The 24,226-nt window shown below is 39.3% G+C and overlaps 1 protein-coding gene across 3 annotated transcripts in view; it reads left to right on the top strand.

The window, feature by feature from the left end:
• LMBRD1 (LMBR1 domain containing 1) overlaps positions 1-24,226 on the top strand; it is a 273,786-nt gene that overhangs the window by 212,979 nt on the left and 36,581 nt on the right. For 2 of the 3 annotated variants that reach the window (XM_067562532.1, XM_067562530.1), the window contains exon 14: positions 8,370-8,451. In XM_067562532.1, coding sequence (XP_067418633.1) covers positions 8,370-8,451 — 82 coding nt within the window. Of the gene's footprint in view, positions 1-8,369; positions 8,452-9,916; positions 10,042-24,226 lie in introns of those variants that run through there. The other variant, XM_067562531.1, reaches the window with a different exon arrangement.

The following is a 24,226-nucleotide window of genomic DNA, read 5'->3' as shown; positions in this document are numbered from 1 at the left end:
TTGGGAGACAGAATTTAAACACAAAAATGTGAATAGTTGGGAACTCTTAAGAACATTTGACTAGATGCCCAAAAAGTCTTAGTCCCACAATTGAGAGAAAACACTACACTGGTTAAAACAGCCTGGTTTAGTTGAAAGCAGCCTTTAAACAAACAAACAAAGGGGAAAATGGGGAAAATGAGAGAAATAACTAAATTAGAAGTTAGGAATTGTTGGTAATTGAGAAGAGAAGCAAATAGACACTTTAACTTTGCAGGCCATATATTTCTCAAAGATGGTAAGGAGTTTAAATATATTAGGAACAGATGGATCCTAATAATAGATGGAAATAGTAGAATTGTCGATACAAAAAAGCAGACGTGTGCAGTAATCCCTTTACTATACTTGGAAAAGAGCTAAATGATGATCATCATCATGTCATATGAATATAATACTTTTCATTCCAACACAAGATGTTCAACAGCAGCTACTAACGCTAGACATTTAAAAATCAGCAGGTCCAAATAATTTGTCAGCATCGGAGAGTTTTAAAAGAGCTGGCTGGGGAGCTCTCTGAACCATAAATGTTTATTTTCAATAAACCTTGAAACCTGGAAGTTCCAGAGGAATGGAAGAATGCTACTGTTGGGCCAATATTTAAAAGGGTTAATGAGGTGATCTGGGTAATTATAGGCCTGCCAGCCTGATACTGAAACTGGGCAAAATATTAGAATGGCTGATATGGGCCTCAGTTTAATGAAGAATTGAGAGTGATATAATTAATGCCAATCAACATGGGTTTATGGGAAAGAGAACCTGTCAAACTAACTTAATATCTTTTTTTCAGGAGATTATAAGTTTGGTTAATAAAAGTAATAGTGCTGATGTAATAAATTTAGTTTTCTGTAATATATTTTGCTTAGTATGGCACAACATTTTGATTAAGAAAGTAGAATGATACAAATCAACATGGCACACACTGAATGTATTGAACACTGATAAGTCTCAATGTAATTATAAACAGGGAATCGTTAAGAGATTGTTTTTAGTGGGGTCCCACAGCGGGTCTTTGATCCTATGCTATTCAACATTTTATCAATGACATGGAAGAAAAATAAAATCCCTCAGTTTGCAGATGACACACAAAATTGGAGGAGTGGTTAATAATGAGGACAATTCACTGATACAGAATTATCTGGATTGCTTGGTAAAATGGGTGCAAGCAAACAATATGCATTTTTAATACAATCAAGTGTAACACCATACATCTAGGAACAAAAAATATAGGCCTTTGCTTATAGGATTTTGATGCCTGTCCTGGGAAGCAGTGGCTCTGGAGAGGACGTGGAGGTCATGGAGGATAATCAGCTGAACATGAGCTTCCAGAGCAATGCTATGGCCAAAAGGATTGCATTAGGCTTGGATATATAATCAGGGCAATCTCATGTAGGAGAAGAGGCTATACTTCCTTTGTATTGGACACTATTGTAACTGGTTTCCATAATTCATGAAGGATGTTGCAAAATTGGAGAAGGTTCAAAGAAGAGTCACAAGAATGATTAAAATATTGGAAAACATACTTTGTAGTGAGAGACTCAAGGAGCTTAATCTGTTTAGTTTGTCAGACACAAGGTTCAAGGGCAATTTGATCAGTACTTATGTGGGGAACAGAAATTTGATGACAGGGTCTTGTCAATTTAACGGACAAAGGTATAACATGATCCAATGGCTGGAAGTTGAAGCTAGAGAAATTTGAGTAGAAATAAGTCACATATTGTTAACAGTGAGGGTAATTAAGTATTGGAGCAACTTATCAATGGTTGTTGTGGATTGTCCATCGCTGGACAAGATTGGATGTTTCTTTAAATGAGATGCACTAGTTCAATCACAGTTACTGGTCTTGAAGTGAGAGTTAATGTAGATAAGTCCTGTGGTCTGTATTATAGAGGCGGTCAGACCGGATGATTACAGCTGTCCCTTCTGCCCTTAAAATATATGGGTCCAAGAATCTATGGATAGTTATCTGGGAAAATCAGAATCAAGGTTAAGCTTAAAAAAGAAATCCAAGTATGTTATGGTATGGAATGGCTCAGTGAGAGCACCCAAACAGCCTTAAATCCTCTGAAGCATCATCATGCAACAATGATACATTTGTGTTTAATACTTTTTATTGCTTATAATTGCAAATTTGATTAAACTAATTTTAAACGTACCTTAGTGTGATGTGGTAAATGTTCTCTAGTAATGGAAAAGAATAGATCATATTTTTCCTATTGTCTTTCATCTTAGTAGAGAGCTAATATATTGCAGATAACTTGAACAGCAGTCAACAGGTCGCTGAAAGATGTGCCATCTTCATTCAGCAAATGCAGTTGTCTTCCAAATTTGTTTGCTAACAAAGAGCAACTACCTGGGAGAGATTAGTTCCTTGTTAGATGCCTCAGAGTCTAACTCAAGTTATACTTTTTTATTGGGATAATTCTGGGTTCTTAAAAAGGCAGTGCTTTTCTTCCTGAAGAAAGGCATTTAAAAATCCTTTCAGCAATAGAATTATTACAAGAGAATTCATGTTAAACAATGATGATCCTTCTGAAGCTGATGAGCCTTGTGGCTTTGGCGGCATATGTACTTTAATATATCATGTCAGACTTGCCAAATACAGACGGCATGTTTTTGAACTTGATACAGCCCGGGATGTGTTCCTATCCCTTATATGGTAGACTCAGCACTTCTATGCCCTGGAAGGAGTTGCATTCAACCTCCCAGCTCCATCAGTCCTAGTCATCTCTGATACTTCCATTGTAAGGCTGGGATAGTTATTACAAGGATTTGTAAACTCAGTCACTTGAATTTCTGAGAGGACAAAAATTCATGTCAATATCCTAGAATTAAGGGCATTATCTTGGGCTCTCAAGTCCTTTCTCCATTTTTTACATGGCAGGGTGAATCAAGTAGTTACTGATAACACTACAAATGTTTTATGTGAGCAATCATGGGGAGCACATTCCAGCCAGCTGTGGTAAGAGGCCATAGCTCTGTGGAGTGGTACATAGTACACAGTACACCAAGTTTATCCATTTGGTAGCCACCTTGCAGGAAAGGACAATATTACTGGCAGATCAGCTGAGCAGAGATCAACATGATCAACACATTACATGATCAACACATTATCACTCAAGAACTCCGTAGCAAACATCTCCCTTTAGGTGTATGTGGAGATGGACCTATATGCAACAAGACACAATACCAAATGTTAGAGGTTTTGTTCCAGAACAGGAGCAGCTAATCAGTCCATAATAGGTGGGTTTCTTCTAGATTAGAGGATAGATCTTCTCTGAGTTGCTTCCAGTTCCTCTAAGTCAGAGAGTTCTTTGGAGAACTAAATAAGAGAGCCACGATTATTGTGAATGCCAATGCCTGCACAAGAGAACAGTGTCTCTCTGATGTCCTGCAACATTTGCAAGGAGTTTTTCTCCCCCTCTTTCTCCTTACCCCCACCGCAGCACATAATATTAGACCTATTGTCCCCAGTAAAGAGGTCAGAATTCCCATCTGTACACAGGCTCTCTCCGCTTGACAGCATGGGCCATAGGACTTTGATAGCTCCAGAGCTGTCCTGTTTGGAAAAGGTTCAGGAGATTCTGTGAAAGCAGTCATAAGTGGAAAATGTTCTCTTTGTGGGCAACCAACAATAATATAAACTCAGCATCAGTTCCCATTTAATCAATACTTGTGTAGTTACTTTGTGACATCCTTGGGACTTTCCATACTGTCAGTAAAAGTACATCTCCAGTTTATCAAAATAAATTATCAAGCTATAATTTAGTTAAGGTTTTTGAACAAGTCTATCTTTGGTTAGAGAACACATACCTACATGGCACCTAAATCTCCTCTCTAATTAGCTCATGAAACTTCCTTTGAACCAATTGGAGAATATTCCCTGTTTCGTCTCTCAATTAAGACAGTCTTTGAAAATTTATGTAGGAAACTGTCCTGGCAATGGCATGAGCTAGGGTTTTTTCCACCTGAAATTTGATTGTATGGACACATTGACAGGTAAACAATTGACATTTTTCAGCAGTTTTCAAGAAACTTTGAGGTACATTAGTGGAGATTCTTCCCCTTATATATTTAAATCAATTGCAAACTAAATTTGTTATTACTTGAGCCTTGAATATAAAAGCCAAAACTAAGAATTAAATTCGTTGCTTTTTCTTAGCTGTGGTTGAACATATTTTTAAAAATTCTACTTCTTACAGTGTTCTTAAGTGTTCCTTACATATTTTAAAAGTAAGCTAGCTTGTTGGGTTAGTGTTTAATTTGCTCTTAGTACCCTGCTTATGTACAAATCAGAATTGAATATTTGGTATGTATTCATCTGTATACCAGAGATAATTTGCTGTTCCCCATTTCTCCATTACAATCTTTCTTCCAATGCTTGCAAATTCTAATTAATCTGTAAATATACCTATTAGGAAAATATTGGGAAATATTTCCTTAAACATATTCAGCAGTTCTATAACTTTGATTCTTCAGCTTATCATCTTTTTTAACGTTCATCCTTTCAAAACCTTAAAAGAGAAAAAAGTATCTTGAAATGGAGGCATTGGCTTGTGCAATTTTCTTTACAGTACAAAGGAAGAGGATTGATTAGGAAGGAAGGATGGTCTTGTGGTTAAACCATTGGACCAGGACTAATCTAAAATCTCTGACAGGGTCAGGAATTGAATCCACATCTCCTGACTATACCACTGACTGTTACTTTTGAAAACTCATGGAAGCTGAAAGGTCTCAGAGTTGTGGAAAAAAATCAAATGTAGCACTGATCTTCAAAAAGAAAGTGTAATTCTGGCAATTGCCATTTAATCTATTTTCAATACCTAGTTACTTTCTTAAAAAAAAAAATGTTTGAAGGTGTCTGTTCGGACTCCTTCTCTCATACCCACATTACCTTAGTGAAGAGAAGCACATTCTGAGGTAAGTAAAACATGTATGCCCCTGGTTGAGGCACAGATACTCCAGTATGCTTTCAAAGCCCGGAGACCTTTGTGATATCAGTACAGGCATTACTCAAAGTGGACATTGATTCCCACTGCTTAGTTGTCTTCTCTGCCCTCATTCCACTCTTTTCCATCTGTACATTCCTCTGCTACTTGCCTCATTATCTCTGATTTATCTTGCTCTTCCTTCTGCCCTTAGAAACATGCTCATCAACCTATCCTTTTCCAATAAAAGAAACCACTTTTAAGCTTTCAGTTGTTTTTAAAAAAAGTCTACCAAGTTATATGCCGTTTAAGTAAATATGTCATCTTTAACTGCAACCCCTGCAATCTGGTCTCTTAGCCCACTTCCTTTGCTATTTCTCTGTGCTCGTCCTGTTTTATTTAGATTGTAAGCCCTTCAGAGCGAGGACCACATCTATTCTATGATCTGTAAAGTGTCCAGTAGATTTCTGACTACTCAATAAATAATGAAGAATAAAAGTCCGACAAACTGAATTCTTTTTGATAGAAATGCAAAATTAATTGAAGAAAAACAGTATTTTTAATATACTTATATTTTACTACTGAATAGAATTTGAACACAGTCTTACGAAACTAAGACTTAATTCATATTTGCTTGCATGTATGAATGTCCTTGAAGAAGTTGACAATTGACTAAAGGATAATAAGCAAAATCTAATAAAAATGGCGGTATAACCGGACATAGTTTGTAGCAAAGTATTGCTTGGTTCGTTGTTAGACTTGGTCTTAAATAATTTAAATAAAATTCAGACCCTAAATTGGGAAGAAATTGAAAGAAATAATAAAAAGAAAATGCACACAAAAGCAATCTAGAACCTTACCAGCACAGATAAAAAGGTATGATCTATTCCCCAATGAGCCTAATGAGGCGGTAATGGTTTACAGAGGGAGTCGAAAGACTCAGGTAACATCAGTAAGAGAATGAATTTCTCAGTAAAGACTGGTGCACGATGTGATGTAATAAAAGTAGAAAAATATGGAATAAAATCAGTATGTCTTAGTTGGGTCATATCTTGTAGGTGTTATGTGGGATATCAGGAACTAACAAAATCAGAAAGAGTATTTGTCCTTGTGGATTTGCTCAGGAAGGGTGTTTCGTGTGTAGGAGTCAGTGGGGAAGAAAGTGCAAAATACAAAATAAGCTGTAGAAGTGAATGAATGGAATATTGAGGCTGGCATCATTTATGAAGTAGACAAAATGGATGGGGATAATGTGAATAGGTGGATGCCTTTTCTTTAATAGTGGCAGAAAAATGGACACCTGTCATCTGACTGGAGGGTGGGACGCTTGTGGTGAATACTAAGGAGAAATGTACTGGAGGGATTTTGGAACCAGAGAAGAAGGGCAGAAGAGTGCCCAATGCTCCATCTTTCTCCTCTTTTTCCTTGTAACTTCCATGCTATTTGCAGTCTGAGGAAGTGCCTGTCTCTACTTTTGGGAAAGGCCTTACTTGAGGCCTGGTGGTGGTGTAGGGCAAGATAACTTGACAAGCCTGATATAGAGGTGATCTGTGTGTATACGTTCAACTAAACTGCTGTCATTTTCACTGGATCAGCAGGCTAATGGTTCCTTCTGCAAAGATATATAAAAACCAGAACAAATGTCTTTTTGTGAAACTGATTGACACTTCCAGTGCCAGATACACATTCATTTTAGTTGCAAGCACCCATCAAGACATACAAGAAATATCAAGGAAATTGGGGAAAGCAGATGTCTGAGCACAAAAGAAACAAATTTAACCTTAAAAAAATGTAAGATAAGTAATCTGGGGAATAATAATTTGAATACAGATATTGAGTGGGAGGGAGAAATCTGGGAAGTAATGCTGAAAGGCACAGGAGGAGTAGTGGGTTGCAAATTAGACCGACGTTTGAGATGCAATATTGCAATGAAAAGAGCTTAATGCAATTTTATGTTGCATACACAGAAGCATCACAGTGCTATACTGATCTGGTATACCCATGGTTAGAATACGGTGTTCAGATCTGGTTGTCTCATTGCCCTAATGATATTGACAAATAGGAAGGAGTTTAAAAAAGCAACAAAAATTAGCAAGGGGCTAGAGGGATTGATTATAAGGAAACAATTAAGATTATGTATAGCTCTGTTTAAGAGTTGTATGTAATGACATATAGCCAAGCTATCTGAAGGATGTGCGAACACCAAGAAGGGATTGGAATTGAAGGCAGAGTAGATCTAGGAATTATGTGATTAAAATTAAAGGAAGAATATAGGTTAAATATCAGGAAAAAGTTCCTTAGGGTGAGGTTTCTTAATCTGTTGAATATTCTCCTAGGGAAATTATGAAGTTCTGTTACTGAAAGGTATTTAACACTGGATTGGGCAAAATGCTAGAAAATATACGAGGAATACTCCTGCATTGTAAGACATGGATTATATCACCCATTGGTCTTCATTTTTAATGTGTAGTTGTATGATAAACATTAGACTGTGAACACTGGACAGCTGGGTGAAAATGTGTGATCTGCATGGCCTGTGTTCTGATTCAGTGCAGAAGGCTTTTTAACCGGATTTGAAACAGCTATTCAAGGATTAAGCCCAAAATGTAATGACTTGTTCACAGCAAAGCTATTTTTTCTCGCATAATGTTTATTGAGTAAATATATTTTAATACTGCAAACCATGTAAGTAAATTGTATCCATAACTTAATTTTTTAATAACATTTGCCATAGACACAGTCCCAGTAAGTAATACGAGTGATGAACTCTCAAACTGCAGGAATCGACGTTCTAGGGGGGAAAAAAAACACTCACGCCATAATTTTCAAGTTTGTGTGACTAAATTAAGATCCCAAATCCATAGTAAGGTGCCTAAATCAAGTGGCCTGATTTTTCAAAAGTGATGAGCACGTTCAACTTCCACTGGCTTTGCAGGGTTTGAAGGTGCTCAATGCTTCTGAAAATAGGGCAGCATAGTAAAAAATTGGCCTCAATGTCTCTGTGCAATCAATAACACATCCACAGTGCCTAGCTGGATCTTGTAATCCATCATGTGATCCAACACCTTTACCTCACATGTTTATCAGGTCCCTATATGTACAGTCAAAGTTGTTGATCATTTTTAAGTGTAAGAACGTCATCAACTAAAGCTTAATTATGAAAAAGATAATCTTTTGGAATAATTTTATACTGTGAAATTATTCTGTACTCTTTCATAACCTGTAAATCATTGAAAATAAACAATGGTGTACAAAGATTGAAGACATACTGCAAGAAATTAAAAAAATATATTTTTTCTTGTGTCAAAATAAAATTGTTTAATGCAAGATTTATATGCTTTAGGTATTACACAGTGTATCGACCTATAAAATGTTTTTTCTGACATTTGGGTATTCTTCGTGCAGCATAATAGGACGTTTGTTGATGGTCAGCCTGGGAATGTTACAACATACGTGCCTAAAGTCTGTGATGCAGATGCCCCAGAAGGTAAGACAAATTAATCTTGTCTAATGTGAACTTGCTATGTTGCATCATTGTAGAAGATCTGTTACTTCATTTTATTTGTATGCACTAATATGAGAAACCACAGACAATTTATTTTCTTTAAAATAATTTAGACTGTTTGCTCAAGCTTCTTAGTGTTTGTCCTAACTGTTACGGTTACTTACAGAAAGTAGAAATGTAGTCTAGTTGACAACATAGTAAATTCCCATTTTGGAAAGAAGTCTAGTCTATAGACTTATACTATGCAGACATAAGGGTTTAACTTAATTCACTTAAATAATAGATCCATATTAACAATACCCTTTAGAAAATTTATTTTTTCAAGGTTTAGAACAGTTTCTGAAAGAGGATGTGTAAATGAATTTTATTTGTGGTTGGAAGCCATGCAAAAAACTGTTATGCTAGTAAATAATTCTGAAGCACATCCTTTTTATAATGAAAATTCAAGAATCATATAATTACATAGGGTTGTAATTACACATTTTCAAATTAGTTAAGATATATATAAAAACGTAATAAATGTTACTGAGCCAGAAAAATGTTGTCAGAAGTCTGCTTAATAGAAAAAATCATGCCCCTCAAGCAACTTATGAAGGATCCTGATGGATTATACACCACTGACCATTTTAAAATTATGATTGGATGCTTTTCTAAAAGCTATGCTCTAGGAATTTACTTTGGGGAAGTTCTGTGGGCTGTGTTATACAGGAGGTCAGACTAGATTATCACAGTGAACCCTTCTGGCCTGGGAACCTATGAAAAACTTAGAGGTTGGAGGTTATCAGTTGTCTTGAGTACTTCAGCCTTTTGTTTTTGAGGCCACAATTTTTACATTTAAAAAAACCTATTGACTTCTTCAAAATCAGCAAAAATAGATTTACGGCAATCTAAAATAATCCATGAATTTGCAGGATGAAGCACTGCAGTTTGTGGTCCAATCTTGGCATATTTTTACATATGTGATGTAAACATTTGCACAGGTTGTGGAAGGGAAGATTGAAAAATGGGGGGGAAACATGTATGTATACATGGCTATGTATACATACAAGTGTGTGTGTGTGGGGGGAAGGTTTCTTAAAAATATTGTTAAGCACAAAGCATGCTTATTCATTCTTAGTAGAAAAGACATGAGTTGGCAATAGCTTTCCAAAAAAGCTTTAGCTTTTTCTTCACTAGCACTCAAAGGGATGCTGGTTTCTGAAACTCATTTTTTCTTCCCATCAGAGAGTAATGATCGAGGAAATCACGTTTAGTTTTAACAATATTTTCATGAAGGGATTTGAGTATTAGTGATAGAATCTGAATCTGTGTCCAGTACAAAACATCTAGATGTTAAGGTGATGGCATTGTTCTCATGAATTTTGTTGCCTCTGCAGGGCTGTGCTATCCATACCAAAGTTAGCCTTTAAATTTACTATCTTAAGCATCACGGTCTCATTGTCTTTAGACATGGGTCGACGTGTATCTGAAAGAGTTTCTGCTTGCGTGTGTCTTTTAAATGAAGCATCTTTTACATGTCTTCTACCTTTGTGAATGCATTAAGTCATTAAAAATAACACTGGAGTTCCTAATGTGAGAACTGCTTTATGGTTTTGTCCCTTTTTTTCTCCCTTCACCTTCAGGTGGAAATACTTACTTTGAATTTTCCAGTGTTGACATAAATATATGAATAGGGAAACTGTTCCTTGTAAGCAGCCTTATTTTGTGACTGTGGTCAAATTAGGTAAAAGTGTGTTTTCTTCCGAGCTCTTCCCCCAGAGTTAGTTCAACCCTCTTAAGATGCCAGAATGGAATACCATTCTCAGTAGATTGTACAAATGCTCACATATTTCATAAAGATAAGATTTTCTGGGCTTGACTGATTTTGAATACACTCATGGGCTCTGCTGGACTCAGTCTTGAATTCTGTGTGATGGTGCTCAGATATCCTGCTGATTGCTTTGAGTTTTGCTTCTCCTTGATTAGGGGAAAAATAAATGGTTACACTTTCCCAAATCCACCCACGCTTGGCTCTGAAATGAACTATCACTCGGAATACATTGAGTAGATCACAATATACTTCACTATATACTGTGATGACCAAAGAAGTACCCAATGTTGGCATATAAAGTATCCTCATTGGCATCTGAGTTAGCACCCAGTGCAGAAAAGTGGGTAGGTCAGACTTCTTGAAACTTATTTCAGCCTGTCTGCAAACTCTAGCGCATTTCATTGCATTGGGTATTCTTGGTTTGCATTGTCAAGCTTTTCTGTGCAACTACAGTGTAGCACCCAGAGTCTTCAACATTTAAAAAGAAAGCTCTCACTCTGCAAAAGAAGTAGTGATTTGGGAGAGATGCTGGCATGCAGTATTGCTCTGTACTAGCCCAGTTCAAGGCCTGTGCAACTGTTAAATGTGGAAAGGTTAGGATGACAATAGAATGCGTTGGTATAGCCATTTAATATAGCTATAGCTAACATATAATATAACAAACTGAATTTTGCTTCCTACAGTCTCACAGAAGTAATTTTTTTTTGTTTTTCTCTTGTTTTTTTGTTCATGGCTTTTGAATCTCACGTAATTCATCATTATGATCCACCCATGTAGAGGGGAAAGAATCTAGAGAGATGCCAGAAATCCAAACTTGACCCTTGTCTGCTTTCACTGCATTGTGATGACCCATAAAATTGTGACAAGTAGCAGTCTCACTGGAATTTTTTTCTAGTCTCAAATTTTTACAGTAGAAAACAGGATTTAAAACAAATGTGGATTTATCTGATAAGGATATTTTTGAAACCATAAAATATAGGTTAAACAGGTGAACATAGAAGTTCCACATACAATCAAGAGTTTCAAATGTTTGTTCAACTGATTTTTTCTTTTTGTAATAGATGTTTCAGCTTCCTGATGGAAGAATTTTTGTTTAAAGTTTTATTGATCTGAAAATTCAGAGGACTGGCTACAGTTCACAAATGTATGTCAAGTTTAGTAGTTTAGTTTCTGAAAACTTCTGAATTAGAATATCTGAAGTATACATTTAAAAAACAATTCTCTGCAGAAATTATTCACGTAAATGGTTAAATTGTATTCATTTGGACCATCAACACTTTTCTCCTAAACATTTAAATGGATCTTGTATTTTGACATTGCCTTTTTTTAGATGCAAGTATATTTTTTCTGTATACTAATTTTAAATGTTTAACATATAAAGTATTTTATTTTTTACTGGTTTTGTAGATATATACACAAATGTGTAGTGTCCCACGGAGCTATAACCACTATTCAGATGTACTGCGGATGAGAGCACTGCTGATTTTATTGCACTTGAATTATATTTTTCTTCTTAGTAGAATGAGCAAAGAACAATCTGACAGAGAGATGTTGTTGTTATGGCAACTAATATTCTAAAAATTTCTATATTGTTAAAATTTTAGTTACCTTTAATATGGAATTCATTTTACATAATTTGTTTCTAACCAATGTTTTGCTTGCTGAAGGTGGCAGGTTGTTTCTTCTTTGAGCGCTGGTCCCTATGTGGATTCCAAACATGGGTGCACATGCATGTCATCCTCTGGAGCTGGGACAGTTCGTAGCAGTGTTTGTTGACCTGTGTGCACGTCATGTGTTAGCCATACAGTGCATCTGAGGTTTTATGAGGTTGCAAGGGTCGACACCCCTCCAGTTCCCTTTTACCACCACATGGCCAGAGTTGGAACCCTCTTTCTCTTTCCAAATTGGTAGCCTTTTTAGCATTGTGGTATATAGTTTTACATAGTTAAATATAGTTTTTAGTGGTTAAAATTAGCAGTTAAGTTAGGAATTTAGTAGTAGTTGTCCCTTTACTCTGTGTGGGAACTATGCCCAGCGAGTTGGCTTTAAAAGTTATGCCCCATGTCCGCGCTCCTTCTTCATGGGTGGAGAACACCAGCGTTGTCTCTATTGTTTGAGTGATGCCCACATTATCACCCACTGCTCCATCTGTTGCTTCTTCCCACTGCAGACTTGTGAGGCTCAGAGCTCTGATTCCAAAAACACCTCATGGAGGAAGCAATGCGCCTCTGTGTGCACTCGTTTGGCTATATGCATCTTCACAAAGGTCTTCCTGGTAGTGGAAGCCTACTTGTTGTTCCTGGATCTGGATGACTGGCTCATAGTTGCGTCATCCTGGGAACATCTCCTGACCACCATCCGCATCCTACAAAACTTTTTCGTGAGCCTGGGGATCTGCATCAATGAGGACAAGTTGACCCTCGTACCTACCCATGAGCTCCCTTTCATAGGAGCTCGGCTAAACTCCCTTGCATCATGGGCCTTTCTGTCGATGGACCACTTTGTAGCCCTCATTTCTCTCATTGCACCATCACCTCCGCACACTTCTCTGACAGTGATTCTTCCTCCTAGGCCATATGATAGCCTGCACTTCTGTCATCCGACATGCATACCTGCACATTCAATGTCTCTAAATGTAATTGTGTACAGTCTATGACCTGCAAGTGGACCACCTCCACAAAAGGGTACTTCTCTTCCTTTCAGTCTTGACTTCCCTAGCATGGTGGTATGACCTGGCTAAGGTCATGGACGGCAGCCCCTTCAAGCCTCTCACACCCAGTACCACTCTCACTATGGATGCTTTGTTTGTAGGCTGGGGGACTCATCTGGCTGGCCACGCTGCCCAAAGATTGATCTTGCAGAGAGAGGCCAGGATGCACATCAACATCCTGGAATTACAACCTGTCCGTCTCGCTTGTCAGGCATTCCTACTCTTCCTTCGATCCCATCATATGCAACTCCTGTCTGACAACATGACAGTCATCATTTATATAATCAAACCGGGAGGACCCCAGTCTGCAACCCTTTGCGTAGAAGCCATTCATCTGTGGAACTGGTGCATCAGGCATGACGTAACGCTCCATGTAGTCCATCTTCCAGGCACTCACAATATCCTTGCAGATGCTCTGTTGCTCCTTCCACAACAATCACGAGTGGGAGCTCCACAACCTCACTCTCCACTCTACCTTCTGCCAGTGGGACATGCCATGCTGGGACCTCCTCTGTGACTCCTGCCAACTGCAAGCTTCCCCCTTTTCTGCTCCATGGGCGCTCTTGGACAAGGCTCTCGGGGGTGTGCGTCTCCTCCCTTGGTCACCCAACCTCATCCTCATCACTCCCTTCTGGCCTCACCAGTATTGGTTCACCAAACTTCATCTCTTTGTTTACTTGCCTATCCATCTTCCCGGTCTCCCAAATCTCCTTATGCAACAATGTGGCTGGCTTTGGCACCTGGTGTTTGGATGGGGCTCATGAGTAGACAACGTACTCAACACCACTACACGATGTTCTTTCACATAGCAGACATCCATCTAATAGAGCATGTTACCAAGCTAAGTGGAAATGCTTCACGGTATGGGAGTCCCATCACCCCTTGAACTCAGTCTATTCTCACTATCCACAACTATCTTCTCCACCTTTGACAGTCAGGCTTTGCCAACTCCCCCACGTGGGTCCACCTAGCGATGCTTAGTACCTTCCTCTTGTCCATTGATGGCTTCTCCGCCTTTAGCCACCACACCTCGAACCATTTCCTCATTAGTCTCCTCAACACTTTCCCAGTAGTCTGTAAACCCATCCTCCCTTGAAACCTGAACTTAGTCCTCTTGACACTCACCAAGCCACCCTTCGAACCACTGGCTACTTGCTCCCTCGCCCATCTCTCTATGAGGGTAATCTTTTTGGTGGCAATCACATCTGCCAGATGTGTTTAGCAAGCTGGCAGAATTGATGGCAGACCTGCCCTTTATGACCTTCCATAAGGACAAGGTTTCTTTGTTACTCGATCTGAAGTTCCTACCTAAAGTGGCCTCTTCGTTCCATCTTAACCAATCCATTCAGCTCCCAACCTTCTATCCAAAGTCACACGCCTCACACAGCAGACATTACACTCCCTTGATGTCTGATGCGTGTTGGCTTTATCTACAACATACGTGTGATTTCTGGACCTTGCCTAAGCTTTTCATCACCATTGAAGAATATTCCAGGGGCCACCCTCTTTCCTCTCAACGTCTCTCCAAGTGGATCTCTCACTGCATCAAGGAGTGTTATTCCCTTTCCCGAGTGTCTCCACCACCTGGTATCACTGCTCAGTCCACAAGGGCACAAGCGACCAGGCCCACCCTCCTCACAGATGGTTCATGGCAGGACATTTGTAAAGCGGCCACATGGTCCTCTGTCCATCCTTTCACCACTCACTATGCCATAGCCCAGTTGGCAGCAGCGGATGTGGCAATTGGCTGCATAGTCCTGCAGACTCTCACTTCTGACAAGCCCTCGCTGCCATCTCTACACTGAGTACTGCTTGCTGCGTTATCCACGTTTGGAATCCACATAGGGACCAGCATTCAAAGAAGAAATGGAGGTTACTTACTGTAACTGGAGGTTCTTCACATTGTGAGGTTCCTATCTGGATTGCAAACCCTCCCTCCTTTCCCCTTTGCTGTGGGCTTCATGTCTATTGGTAAGAGGGACCTGGAGGGCAACATGCATAAGACCTTGGATGCACCATGTGGCAGATGCACGATGTGCATGTGGGTTGACTAACAATGCTATGAACAGTTCTGGCAGATGGCACACATGGGCACCCACCTTTGGAATCCAGATAGGGACCACCACACATCTCAAACTTCCAATTACAGTAAGTAATCTCCATTTTCTTTCTACAAAACGAAGAGGGGCTAAATATTAATGTAATTGAAGTGCAAAACTATCAAATCTTTCAAGTTTCTAAGGTTCAGAAATTTAATGTGTAGGTAACTTTAGCTTATATTTGAAAGTATTAATATTTTCAAGCAACTTTTTTCTAATATGTGGTCTCTGTATTTACTTCTAATATATAGATTAATTTAGTTTGTACTGCATATCACAGGCCATGATGACTGACCTGATAAAGGAAAAATAGAAGACAAGAGGAAATGGAGTAGACAAACTTTTGCATTTTTTCAGTTAAGAGAATTTTGTTCCGCTTAAAAATTCCCTACCACAAACATCTACAGTACATGAATCATCCAGTTACTTGTTCAGCCTAAGTACATACAGTTGAATTCTTATTAAAATAATTGTCTCTAAAACCGTCAAGAATTTTGTACATCACAGTACCTTTTTGTGTGTTCTAAAAAGGAAACATTTATAATAAGCTTCAGTAGAGTTAGGAAATATTTGCAACAGCTTTATGATAGAGCAGCTTTATGACAGAGTATGCACTTCCATTTTTTTAAATACAGTGGTAAATTAGAGTATCATTTCTCAGTCCACTTGTACTTTCTCAGATAATGTCTTGCTGCTGCTGTGCACTAGAGTGCAGTATACTCTTAATCTGCATCTACTCTAACTGAATGGACTTCGCTAACATCTACTCTCACCATTGTTGTTCCTTACCCTAGGGGGTATATATATATACATCCAATCTAATTTCTATTTCTTGCATCTGACGAAGTGGGTTGCAGCCCATGAAAGCTTATGCCTGCAGAAATTAAACTTGTTAGTCTTTAAAGTGCTACAAGACTCTCGTTGTTTTTGCTGTATACAGACTAACACGGCTACCCCTCTAGAACTTTTACTACTTAGTAACCTTCCATTTCCCCTTCTCTGGTTTTAATGTATCAACCAAAATATATAATACATATTTTCTTAATCTTTTTTGTTTGGAAATCTGGCCATTTAACATACTTTTTTTTTGTTAATCTGTGCAGCATTTATATGAGTACATTTCACTTTTAAAGAACAATAAGATCTTGTAATGGTGAAATGCTATTTTGATTATTGTACCTTTTGACTGAGGTGATGGTAAAGGATGATATGCAGCATCACTGAAAGTTGCCCCCAGAAACTTTATTGAAGTGTCAAAACACCTCAGCCACTTTTACAGTATTTTCCTTTTGGCTCCCCTTGTAAATTTCAGTACCAACAATGATATTGAAGTCGAACTTTCACACCTAAGTGCTTAAATCAAAAAAACATTGTTGATGTTCCACATATTCCTTTGTGTTTTCAAAGTCTGCAGCAAACTTTTGTGTTACACGTCCATGAGGCAATAGAAATGTAGTCTGAAAGAGACCTTAAGAGGCCATCTACTCATACTGAGGCAGGATCAAGTATACCTAGACCATCCCTGACAGGTGTTTGTCGAACCTGTTCTTAAAAGCTTCCAATGGCAGGGATTCCCCAACGTCCCTTGGTAACTTACTTTAGTGCTTAACTATCCTTATAGTTAGAAATTTTTCCTCATATCTAATCTAAATCTCCCTTGCTGCAGGTTAAGCCCTAGCTTCAGTAGATGTGGAGGACATTGATCTCTGTCCTCTTTCTAATAGCACTTTTAACATATTTGAAACCTGTTATGAGGTTTGAGTCTTATTTTCTCACAAAATATTCTCCCTTTTTACCCTTTTCTCGTGTCATGTTTTCTAAATATTTATCACTTTTATTGCTCTTTCGGGACTCTCCTCAGTTTCTTCACATCTTTTTCTTAAAATGTGGCACCCCAAACTGGACACAGTACTCCAGCTGAGACCTCACCCAGTACTGAGTACAGCAGAACTACCTCCCACATCTTACTTATGACACTGCCATTAATACACCACAGAATATTAGCCTTTTTTTGCAACTGCATCACATTGCTGTCTCGTATTCAATTTGTAATCCACTATAACCCCCAGATCCTTTTTAGCAATTCTATTGCCTAGCCAGTTATGCCCCATTTTGAATTAGCACAGTTTTCTTTCCTAAATATTGTATTTGCCTTTATTGAATTTCACGTTGTTGATTTCTGACCAATTCTTCAGTGGATCAAGGTCACTTTGAATTCTAATTGTGTCCTCCCGAGTGCTTGCAGTTCTCTCTCAACCCCCCGAGCTTGTAGTCATCCATAAATTTTATAAGGATGGTCTCCACTCCATTATTCCACTAGATGCGTTTTCCCACTTTGCCGGCAAACCACTGATAACTACTGTTTTGACGACAGTTTTTCAACCAGCTATGCCACCTACCTTATAAAAACTTAATCTAAATCACGTTTTCCTGGTTTTCTTAGCAAAATGTTTTGTGGGACTGTCAAAAGTCTAAATGAAATCAAGATAGATCACATCTACTCCACCTCACGCCACCCATCCACTAGGCTAGCAATTCTGTTAAAGAATGAATGTATCACCTTATTTTAGTAATAGGTTATAAATAAGGATAAGATTTGGTCATGGAGGTCACAGATTGTGAGACTTCTCGGACCTCAGTGACTTTTGGAGCAAGGCTGGAGCAGCTGTCAGCCCCGAAGGGTGGCTGCTGAACAGCTAAGCAGCAGGGGCCCTCCGGGGACTAGTCGCTAAACAGCTGAGCAGCTGGGCCCCTGGGGGCTGGCCCCTTGGAGCAGTGGGCTGGAACAGCTGCCAGCTGGCAGCTCTGTTTTCCTCCCGCCCCAAGGTATTTTTAGTAAAAGTCAGGGACATGTTACAGCTTCCATTAATTTTTGCTTATTGCCCGCAACCTGTCCCTGACTTTTACTAAAAATACCCGTGACAGAATCTTAACCTTAATTATAAATATAAACAAGTCTCCTAAGCAACAAGATAGATTCTCATTTCGTATACTTGTACTCCTGCCCTGATATTGCAGAGTGATTAATACTAGTACTCTTGTATCTGTTATATTTCAGGGACATGGAGAAAAATTTATTTGTTTGGAATAGGATATTTTGAGCAAGATTTTGGAGTATTAGAAGCAAGTTTTAACTCTCTCTAAGATTCACTTTTTACCTTTAAAAAAACAAAAATACTCCTAGTGTTTAGTCCTGTAAGTGTTCACAGCAGTTTTAAGCAGGGGTTCTCAGCCTATAGGCCATGAACACTTTCATTTTTTCCCGTTTTGCCTTTCCTTTTTTAAAAAAAAAAAAAATCCCTCTTTCCTTCTGCTTTGGTTGTGGAGATAGTATCAAAATTGTGAACTGAATATAAACAATGCAGTGTTGCCTGTTTGAATCTGCAGACAGCCTCATATAATATCTCTGATTATGCATGTCCCCATTTATCTCATTCAGAGTCTGCAACTCAGTAGCTGTGCAAGCTGGCTTTTTTTTTAAACAGCCAGGCTCCCATTGTAATTTTTTTCTCTTTGTGCTGTATTGGCCCGGACCTACCGCTACCTCTTCTTCTCCATTTATCCCCTGGAAGGAAAGTTAATTATATTGGTGCATACTCCCTGCATTATTTTAAGGAGTCAGACTGCAGGAAAGTTGCAGCCACACTTCTTTTGTGGACCACCCACTGCTTGCAAGCTCACTTTACTGCTTGGTGGACTTAGACCAAATCACAGAGCAGAATGATTGTCCATTACCAGAGTATTTCAAAGGAGTTGCAGTAACTGGCAGAGAATTCTGGAGCATGCATATAGCCATTAAAAGAAGGGAGTTCTGAGCCACTTGACGAGTGAGCATCCGTTTTTATAAAAGGAACCACTGAATTCTTCAAGCAAAAGTTTGTGCATTCTCCAAATCACATTTTTGTTAATGTCAATGTAAAAGTCCTCTGAGCATCATACTTCGTCTCACCGCAAACAACAAAAACTACCAAGCCTCATTATAACTGAGGAAACATTAATTGTGCCCTGTGTCTCAAATACTGTCAGTGTAATGTTGGGATCTGCTGCTGCTGGGAAATTGCTTTCACTTGACCTCTTCTGTGACAGTCTGCTGATGAATTCATTATATAGTTGTTGATCTTTAAGAAGAGCTCAGCAGACTCAGTACTTCTCAGTGTAACTGGAAAGCACAGCATGTGTTCTCTCCCCAACTTTTAACACTTGCTCAGTGTAAGTGGGAAGGATACATGAGGACTGCTTGTTTCATTGTCCATTGATAGGGCCTGTTATGGGGGGGGAATTCTGTGAAGCTTTTAAAAAATCAGCTCTTGCTGCTAAGTTGGACTGGTATCATTGTACTGGTATTTGCACTGATAGTTCCAATAGAATGACAGGAAAACATGTTGACCTGGTGACTAGAATCCCTCTGTTGTTGCACCCTAAGCCACTTGCACACATTGAATTCATTAGGAAGCTTTGGTGGAGAAGTGGGGGTGATGGCACAGAAACTGAAAGGTACTTGTGTGACAGGCCTACCTAGGGTTCAACCTGAAAACTCTGGGAACACCGTGCCCTCTTTACTCTCCAGCCTGGGCTGAGCCTCACAATGCCTTGCTAGTCACAAGCAGCAAGCCCTTCCACGCACTATCATCAGCTAACTCAAGGGCATGCAGAGCATCACAGCCAGCTAGATCACATGAGTGTTAACCTCGGCTGCCTCACTCTGTGATGCTGCCAGCAAGCTACACTTGCACAACCTTCTATAGGCAGAGAGACATCCAACTGAGTTATATTAGTGCCTTGCCTAGCCACTCACAAAACAACAATAGAGAGGCACCAGCCAATTACACTCCCCCACACAGTTTATAAGAATTTCACCAAAAGTTATCTATCACTTAAAATTATATTAATAGGTCTGCTGCCTCCTCATTGTGGGGAAGGCATGCAACAGCTTTTGTTACTAGAGCTAAGATTTACCAGACACTTCATTCAAAACCACACTGGTTAAGATAAAATATTAAACAAGTTTATAAACTACAGGAAAATAGATGTTAAGTGATAAGTGGCAAATATAAAGAGATTAAAAGTAGTTACCAAATGAAGTAAAAGTAAGATTGCTCTCTAAATTCTACTCACTAACAGGATTGGTCAAGCAACCCCAATTGTGAACATACGTTCTACAGTGAAGCCTCACTATAAGCAATCTCTGGTAATGGAATGTTTTCTTGATGGACTGTTAGCATGTCTGGCTGCTTCATTGTTGTACCTGAAAAGTTGGTTCCCACCTCACATGTTCTAGTAGCATTTGCAACAATATTTTATAACTTCACATGCTATAGTAGCATATACAATCCAACAGGATACTAATGTTTAGCAGATCAAGACTTTTATAATAATACTGAACAAGGCATATTTTATGTAGAATATATTATAATTATATGACATTGGTGAATATGGGGCTTCTGGGAGGAGGTGTTTTCAGATACAGGGTGTCACAACTTGATGCTGTGTGAACTGTGAACCCTATTAAAAGTAAAGTCACCAATGCAGCCCTCTACCACTTCATGTGAAGAAAGGTGCATTCAGCATCACCAGATCCTCTTCTGTCTAGCCATTCGTTTTCCAGATTCACAGGTTCCAAGGCTGGAAGGGACCATTGTGATAATCTAGTCCAACATCCTGTATAACAAAGTCCACAGAACTTGGCCAAAATAATTCCTAGAGGGTATCTTTTAGAAAAACAGCCGATCTTGATTTTAAAATTTGTCACTGATGGTGAATCCACCACGACCCTTGGTAAATTGTTTCAGTGGCTAAATACTTACCATATTTGTAGTCTGAATTTGTCTACCTTTAACTTCCAGCCATTGGATCATATTTATATCTTTTTCTGTTAGATTGATGACTCCATTATTAAGTGTTTGTTCCCGATATAGATACTTAAAGGTACTTCACATAGCAAAGTTTATAATTGAGTGTTTGAATACAGAGAAGAGGCAAGGATTTTCATTGCTGAATGTGGCTCTTCCCTTGCTGAATATTTAGGTGATCCACATTAGCGTCTCAACATGCTTCTCTCCAGGGACGGAATATAATATGGGTTCTCAATGTAGGTGTGGCCAGGCCCGCAGACGGGGCAGGCAAAAGGAGCAATTGCCCAGGGACCCGGCAATTTTAAAAGGGTCCGGGCCATGGGCATTAGGTAAAGCTTCTCCTTGGAGAGGCTAGCTCCTCATCCTGCCTCTTCTGTCTGTGGCCCCGCCCACAGTCCACCCCTGGTCCACCTCAGGCCCCACTCCACCCCAGACCCCAGCCTTTCCCCTGCTCACTGCCGCGTCCCTCCCTGCTCGCCCTCCTCCTCTCTTCCACATCCTCCTTTCCCGTTTGGCCTACCTTCCACCATGTATCTCCTCACAGCTCAGTCCACCCCCCTGGTCACCACTCACCACGTGCATCCCTCCTCTCATCCACCACTCACACCCCTGCTGCTGCTTGCCCTGTTCCCTTCCCCATTTAGACACACCCCCTCCCCCCTGTTGTCGCTCACCACTTGGAGGAAGTGGGGGTGAAGAGAGGAGGGGAACTGAGGGGCAAGGAGGCCAGAGGTAGAGTGTGGGCAGGGCCACAGGCAGAAGAGGTGAGATGACGGGGAGTTAGCCTGCCCATGGTCGTAAACCTCAGCCCTCCCTTTCTAGGGGGGCAGGGACTATTGACTCTTCTGCCCTGCAGCCTGGAATTGATGTCCATCTTCAGTACCATTATTTTCAAGATTAAGAGGTTATTTGATCAGCCTGTCAATACCTACACAGTGAACAAATTTTGTTAATGGCTCTTCAATCTAGCAGACAAAGGTATAGCAAAGTTTAGTGGCTGGAGGCAGAAGCTAAACAAATGCAGATTTAAAATAAGGTATAGTTTTTAACAGTGAGGGTAATTCACCATTGGAATAATGGTTGTGGTGGATTTGCAATAACTAGCAATTTTTAAATCTAGATTGGATGTTTTTCTAAAAGATATGTTTTAGTTCAAATAGGAATGAATTCAGGAAAGTCCTATTACATGTGTTAACAAGGGGTCAAACTAGATGATCACAGTGGTCCCTTCTGGCTTTAAAAATCTATGAATCAGAGTTGTTATTTAATCAGTACTGAGCTCTTTAAAATGGGAGAACATGTAGGGTTCATTTATGCAGGATTCTTCTGTAAAGTTAATTAGGGAGGTCATCTCTTGTGAGAGAGTCCCGGATTCTTTCCATTCTTGTTTTTTAATTCCTTTCAAATGAGACATGTTGGGTGCAATATCTTGTTAGAAAAATCATCTATAACTTCTAGACATTTTAATGATATTTTACTGTTGACTGCATGAGAACTCCAACATATATCTCCCAAAGAGAAGACCCCCATAACAGAACAGTTTTTCTTTCTATATTACAGATAGATGCTTAGGGAGTAACTCATCTTGTTCTCTGTTTGATTCAGTCTGTAACTGACTGTAACTGACACCCATCATTATCCTCTTCTGGGCTTTATTAGTTAGCATATTAATTTATGTGCATTCAAAATCCTCTGATTTTGAGTTATCAGTAACTAAAACAGGTAATTCCAGTTATGTAAATCATCTGGGAGTGAAGGATATAGGAAGGATCTGGGAGTTGCAGTGGATCACAATGTCAACATGAGTCAACAGTGCGATGCTGTTGCAAATAAAGCAAATTATATTTTATGTTACATTAATAGAGGCACAGCATGCAAGTCTCAAGAAGTGATAGTATGTCTCTCTTCAGTGCTGGTTAGGCCTCAGATGGAGTATTGTGTCCAATTTTGGTCACCAATGTATAGAAAGGATGTAGAGAATCTAGAAAGGATCCAGATGTGAGTGACAAAGATTATCAAAGGGATTGAATGGAAGCCATGTGAATAAGGAAGGAGTTGGGTATGTTTTGTTTGGAAAACAGGAGGGGGAGGGATATGATAGTGTTCAAATACTTGAAAGGATGCCATAAAAAGGTGGAGAAAAGTTGTTCTCTTTGTCCACAAAGGGCAAGACGAGGCAATGGGTTCAAACTACATCAGAGCATATTTAGATTAAATCTCAGGAAAAACTTCCTAAGTGTAAGAACAGTAGGACAATGAAACGGACTTCCTAGGAAGGTTGTGGACGCTCCTTCAGTGGAGGTTTTCAAAAGGAGATTGGGTAGCCATTTGTCGTGGATAGTTTAGACACAAGAAGTCCTGTATCTTGGCAGCTAGTGTCGATATATAGGCAATGGAAACATTTATCTTCATATTCTTTGCCATGTGAGTTCAAATTGTTTATGATGTGCTGAGTATGAGTTTACTGCATTTGCCTCCTTCATACTCTCCTCTTCCATTATTAGTTTAATGCTATTCTGGTTGCTCCAGTTAGTCTGTATCTGAGAAGATCTTTGTTTTCCTAAGCAACTTCCAAAGTTGGTTTCTAAACTGTAGATTCTTTGCCCTCATTAGTATATTTGAGGAGCATATGGTTCTTAGGTATACACATGTAAGTACCATAGGTACATACATCTTAATGTGGAGCTGGTCAAATCTTTTCCTTTTTGCTTTTGAAAAATGCTGATTCCTCAAAATGGAAACATTTCATGGGAATATGACTTTTGATGGAAACCAGATAACCAGATAAAACCTGCCAGGTTTCCTACAAGCTTGCCCTCTTCCCTGGCTTCTTGGCAGTCTAGTCTGACAAGTTGTCAGGGCACCTGGGCTCTGCAGCTCCCTGGCAGTCCATCAGGCTCCTGGGGCTCTCTAGTTCCTCAGCAACTCAACTGGTGTGTTGTCAGGGGGCTGAGGCTCCTGGGGCTTCTCAGGATTCTGGTTCCTTGGCAGCCTGAGACTTCCAGGTATTTAGCTCCTCAGCAGCCCACCTGACATTTTCCTCTGTCAGAGCCTGGTACCAAAGCCCACTGACGTCAGTGGACAGACTGCTGTTGACTTAAGTGAGCTTTGAGTCCCAGCCTTGTTCAGTCAGCAATGCTTTATTCTGTTTCCATTGATCTCTCTGCCTTAGAAAGCGTTGTCACACAAACATTTTGGGCTATATCAAAAAGGCTGAAATTAAACAAAATGTAGCCTTTCTCTCACTTCATTTGTGTCAATTTTAAATATAAAACAAATAACATTC

Source organism: Emydura macquarii, unplaced genomic scaffold (assembly GCF_026122565.2).
Source record: "Emydura macquarii macquarii isolate MOO-44397 ecotype Brisbane River unplaced genomic scaffold, CSIRO-AGI_Emac_v2 contig_2437, whole genome shotgun sequence".
Classification (NCBI taxonomy): domain Eukaryota; kingdom Metazoa; phylum Chordata; order Testudines; family Chelidae; genus Emydura; species Emydura macquarii.
Note: the sequence above shows the minus strand (reverse complement) of the source record. Positions and strands in the feature narration are given on the sequence as shown.